A 5,567-nucleotide genomic window follows, 5' to 3' on the forward strand; every position below is an offset into this window, starting at 1 on the left:
AACATTGCCCTCAGTAGCTCACAGCGTCTAAAGGGAACCAGCCACACAAAGCAGTCTCCATGCTGTAGCACGTCCAGTAAAGAGATACGCACCTATGGGCCTGGAAGAGGGTTCAGGGGAGACTTATGGACCAGATCTTGATGACAGGTGAGGGTTGGGGAGGGCCCTCCTCGTGCAGGACTGGCATGAGCAAAGGAACAGAGTGGAGGTGGCGGGAGCGCACCCTGGGGAGTGTTGCTGGGGCCTTGGGGAATGCAGGGGGAGTACCGGAGAGGCAAATCTGGTTTTGGCGGAACCTAGAAGTCAGATGTAAGAGCTGGGGTATGGTTTATTATGCAGTGTGGAGGCACTGGAGGGTGTTACCTACCAGAGGAATGGCACTCGGAGGGCTGCCTGGAGGAGGTGAGAGGAGATAGAAGAGGAGGGGTGCAGGTGAGAGCCAGCAGGTGTGTGCTGCAGGCCCGGAGCTGTGCACATTCAGTCAGACTCTGCTGCCCTTGAGGCAGAGCCAAGTTTAGGAAGCTGCTCCTTCAGTTCCTTGCTGGTCCTGTTGCATTTTCTCAGAAGCCTGTTGGATTTCTTGCTTCTGTAACTGTCTTGTCACCTGTGCGTACTCTCCGCTTGCCACTGTGATGTTGAACCAATTCAGCAGCTGTGAGGTCACTGATGGAGGCAAACTCTGTGTACCGTTTCCGTTTCTATTTTCCATCACCACAGTGCCTCAAGGTAGAGCCGAGAAATATGTTAACTTATAATCTAAAAAAAATTCCTAAAGGTCTGCATCAGGGTCAAGGTTATTGTGTGTCAGGGCCATTGTCAAGTTCAGGGTCAGGATTCTGGTGCGTGTGTTAGGCTGAGGCTCAGGGTCACAGGGTGAGGGTCAAGGTCAGGATCAGCAGTCTCTAGCCACCTCCTAGCACCGTGTGCTAGCGTTTGTGGATGCAACTTTCTGAAATGCTCTTCCCCCATCTACCTGCATGTCTACCTGCTTCACCTGCATGGGGTCTCATGCTGCCCCAGCCTCCCTGCCCCTCCACTAGGATATGAGCAGCAATCCTAGGGTGGAACATTTTGCTTATTACTGAGCCCCAAGCACTTAGAAGAGTGCCTGGCACAGAGTAGGTGCTCAATGAAAGTTTAATAAATGATGAAAATGCACTTAAGTATTTCTGGAAAAAGGTATACTTGGAAATAAAATGTAACCAACTGTTCACAGTAGTTCTCTATCTAGGGTACAATTACAAGAAAACTTCATGGTCAATTCGATGTATGTTCATACTGTTTTCTTTTTTTGTTTTGAGATGAGATCTATGTTGCCCAGGCTGGTCTTCAACTCCCAGGCTCAAGCGATCCTCCCACCGCACGCTCCTGAGTAGCTGGGACTGCAAGCATAGCATACCACCATACCTGGCTCATTTTGTTATTTTTATTTTTAAAAACATAGAATGGTTAACAAATTTCCATGTCATCCTTGCAAGGAGCCATGCTAATCTCTGTATTGCTCTAAGTTTAGTATATGTGCCACAAAAGTGAGCAATCATATTGTTTTTTTTTTAAATTACTATTATTATCACCAAAAATGGATCTTTCCATTTTGAGAGAAAACAAAAACTTAGGTAAAGTGCCTGATAGAGTGACTGGCACAAGGTAGACGCTGAACTATCAGCTAAACTTCAGACAACTGGCAGCCTTCCCTCGAGAACTGACACACCCTCAAAGAAACCCTACCCTAGTTCCCTCACTTAAAGAGTAAAGGCAGGGCTGGGCACAGTGGCTCACGCCTGTAATCCTAGCACTTTGGGAGGCCAGAGAGAAGGACTGCTTGAGGTCAGTTCTGAGACCAGCCTGAGCAAGAGCGAGACCCCCTCTCTACTAAAAATAGAAAGAAATTAGCCAAACAACTAAAATATATACAAAAAATTAGCCGGGCATGGTGGTGCATGCCTGTAGTCCCAGCTACTTGGGAGGCTGAGGCAGGAAGATCGCTTGAGCCCAGGAGTTTGAGGTTGCTGTGAACTAGGCTGATGCCACGGCACTCTAGCCCAGGCAGCAGAGTGAGACTCTGTCTCAAAAAAAAAAAAAAAAAAAGAGTAAAGACAGGCCAGCCATAGTGGCTCACCCAACACTTTGGGAGGCCAAGGCAAGAGGATCGTTTGAGCCCAGGAATTCAAGGCTGCAGCGAGCTATGATGATGCCACTACACCCCAGCCTGGGTGACAGAGCAAGAACTTGTCTCTGAAATAAAAGAAAAGAAAAAGAGTAAAGAAAAAAAAGAGACAGGACAATATGGAGGGTCTTTATTCAACAGCAGCTGAGAAATGATGCTTCAGTCCTCCAAGAGGATGTTTCCCCCTTGTTCTATTTTACTCCTTTTCCACGTTTCTATTCTTTACGGCTACAGCTTGATGCAAAAAAAAAAAAAGGAACTGTCCTAGATGTACTTATACACAACCTTTGAAGGCACAGTTTGGAGGTGGAGTCGCACAGGACACTTGTAGAAGTGGGACAGCAGAGTCTCACTGTAGCCCACAAGGAAGTAGTATTTGTGTGCAGGCAGGTTCCTCAGGACCACGGCACAGATGTCCACCTGGTTAGCCCGGCGCTTTAGGACCAGCTGGTCTGCCAGGCAGCCTGGAAAGGTACCCAGCATGAACTTGCGAAAGAAAACATCCTCCACCGTTCGCTCTGCGGCATGGTCCTCCCCATCCAGGTTACCTGAGGAGGGAAGGGCACCAAGAGGAGTCAGCCCTATTGCCCCAGGGGCCTGCCAAAACTCCTGAGTCAACATCCAAAAGCACCGACACTCAATTCCACCCCTCACTCCCTGCCCCTTCTCTTTTTTTCTACTAATGGAAGTTCAAAGTACATTATTTCATTAATTCTCAAACCAATCCTGTGAAGCAGGTATTATCATTATCTTTGTTTTACAAAAATGAAGACGGAGGCCTGAGCCAGGGCACAACTCAAACAATGTCTCCACATCCAGCCCCTCTCCCAGCCTTTCTTGGTTGCCTTATAAAAGCACTGGGCCTTCCATGGGCCAGAAGATGAGGTCACCAGCTACTCTTAAGATTAGGGACACAGCCTCCCCCAGTGGATTCTCAGTGTGGACCCAACCCCCCTGCAGCCCTTACAATGTCTGTTAAAAGAGGTCTGAGCCCAGACCTCAGGCTACAACCGGAAAGGGAGGGGACAAGAATCTGTATTTTAAGTAAGTTCTCTAAATGCATCTCAAACATCCACGTTGAAAACCCTCATACGGAACAAAACACAGTTGCTTCTCAACAGTTCACAGTAGTTATATTCTATAAAGTCATTGTGAACAGTGAATCAGTGAATATTGAACCCTTGCTCCTAGGAGAAATACAGGGCTAGGTTTCTTCATGCCTCTGGGCACAATATTTTCATCAACATATCAATACATAACCTAGCTTCATGTGCATTTCTGTTTAAAGACACCTGTTTAAATATATATGGTTCATTCATTAACACTGAACTCATGCCTGAACAAAGCTTCTCTAACATGAGTAAGTTCTCCATAACATTCATAGCCCTCTTACACTTAGGAACACTAAATAGCACCTCAGCACTACGGGCCCATTTTAAATAGCAAAATCAGCAATCAAAAGCATAAAAATGTAAAAAACATGGCTCTGGACCATGAAAAGGACACTTTTTACAATATGAGAGCTGAAATTAGGCAGAGCCTTGTGCTACCTCAGCTGGAACATGCACGTAGGGTCACTGCTCTGCCCACATCCCAGAGTGGCCTTCAATCCATGAATAATGAGGATCCACTATACATACTTGCAGAGAAAAATTTGTGCTTCAGTGGAAAACTGCATTACTTAGAACACACTCTTGGCCAGGAGCGGTGGCTCACGCCTGTAATCCTAGCACTCTGGGAGGCCGAGGCAGGTGGATCGCTCAAGGTCAGGAGTTCGAGACCAGCCTGAGCAAGAGCAAGACCCCCTCTCTACTAAAAATAAAAGAAATTAACTGGCCAACTAAAAATATATATAGAAAAAATCAGCTGGGCATGGTGGCGCATGCCTGTAGTCCCAGCTACTGGGGAGGCTGAGGCAGTAGGATCGCTTAAGCCCAGGAGTCTGAGGTTGCTGTGAGCTAGGCTGACGCCACGGCACTCACTCTAGCCCGGGCAACAAAGCGAGACTCTGTCTCAAAAAAAAAAAGAACACACTCTTCAGGTTATCAGATTCCATATGGACTTCATACCTTTCATTGCCGCTGAGCTATTTTACATTTCTGTAAATTATAGATAACTGATAGGAATGAAAAGTAATTCTTGGCTGTAGACATACAAATAATTTCTGTTCAGTGGAGGCTCGAGTCCCTGCCCCCATGGAAAAAGAAAGTTTTGCATCCATCTTCAAATTCATTTCAACATCCTGATCTATCCATACGGCTACTTTTTAATGTCTCCTTGAATTTGTTTAAAAGATTTCTGACCCTGGCATTATTTCCTGAGTTCAACAACATTTGTGACACGTGCTCATTCTCTGCGTGTCAGTCGGACTGACTGCTCCTTCTGGAGGGCCTGGAGTCCCCTCACCTGTGTGCAACGACAGCCAGCCCTTGCGGTGGGCGATGTGGTGCGGTGGATGTGCCTCCTCATAACTCACCGGCTTGTCCCCCTTGCCCACGCGGACTCGGGCCGCCCGGTTCTAGGAGCAAAAGGTGCCGTGACTCCACCAGACTCCCCCTCCCGCCCCCATCCGCCCTTCGACCCTCACCGTAACCCCGGCCACCAGACCACACCGCTTTCCCGCCCCCGGATCCCAACCCTCTCCCCACCCCCTGCTCGAGCCCCGCCCCCAGCCCCCGGGCCACACCCCCTCAGCCCTCGCCGCGCCCCCGACCCCGGCCCTGACCCCTGCACCCGCGCGGCGAGCCCAGGCCTCCGCCCCCCGCCCCGGCCGCGCTCACCTTGGCGCAGACCGCGGAGGTGTGCAGGGCGCGCCAAGCGCAAGGCAGCTCTCGGCTCCAGGACAGCACCTGTGGGGGGAGGACGCGTGAGGCGGAAACCAGGGACCCCACCCCCAGCTCGCTGGGCCCCGCCGCGTCGCCCACTTACCCGCGGCCCCAGCAATGGGCCACACATGGACGCCGCCATTTTAGGCCGAGCGCAGCGCGGGACGTACCGCGGCGCGGTGGGGGTGGGGCACGGACGAGACCAAATCGGAGCGCGCGGGTGTGCGACGTCAGCGGGGGCAGGGCCTCGGCGGGGCGGGGCCTCGGCGGGGCGGGGCCGCGTGGTGTGGGGACCTGGCGCTCCCGCCTTCCCCCGCTGCCCTGGAACGCTGCTCCCTGCCCTTCTCCGCCCTGCCGTGGTCGTTGCTTGCATTGGATTTCGGATCGGGAAATTTGATGATGCGAAGCGTGAGGGTTTGCCCTCGAAGACCTCGTAGAGACGATGGGTGTGCCGCCCGCTGGTCCCCCGCCCCGCCCAGCCTGAGTCCTCGGGGCTCAGAGAGGAGCAAAGCGTTTTTCGCGGGTCCTAGAAATCAGGCTGCTGAGCTCTGTCTCCAAATAGTATTCTTAAAAAT

At 50.9% G+C, this 5,567-nt stretch overlaps 1 protein-coding gene and 1 non-coding gene across 2 annotated transcripts; both read right to left on the minus strand.

Moving 5' to 3' along the window:
- Positions 1 to 1,434: 1,434 nt before the first annotated feature.
- On the minus strand, positions 1,435 to 1,537 carry LOC123647842. The gene has a single exon (XR_006738378.1). It is a non-coding gene; the product is annotated as a U6 spliceosomal RNA (small nuclear RNA).
- A 745-nt stretch (positions 1,538 to 2,282) lies between these two features.
- On the minus strand, positions 2,283 to 5,184 carry MRPS24 (mitochondrial ribosomal protein S24). The gene is made up of 4 exons (XM_045564764.1): positions 5,096 to 5,184; positions 4,948 to 5,016; positions 4,574 to 4,685; positions 2,283 to 2,715 (listed from the first exon to the last, which is right to left on the minus strand). Exons 1-4 carry the CDS (start codon positions 5,132 to 5,134, stop codon positions 2,432 to 2,434), a joined length of 504 nt encoding a protein of 167 aa, XP_045420720.1. The 5' UTR covers positions 5,135 to 5,184; the 3' UTR covers positions 2,283 to 2,431.
- Positions 5,185 to 5,567: the final 383 nt, after the last annotated feature.

The sequence above is a fragment of the Lemur catta genome, chromosome 11 (genome assembly GCF_020740605.2).
Source record: "Lemur catta isolate mLemCat1 chromosome 11, mLemCat1.pri, whole genome shotgun sequence".
Lineage (NCBI taxonomy): Eukaryota > Metazoa > Chordata > Mammalia > Primates > Lemuridae > Lemur > Lemur catta.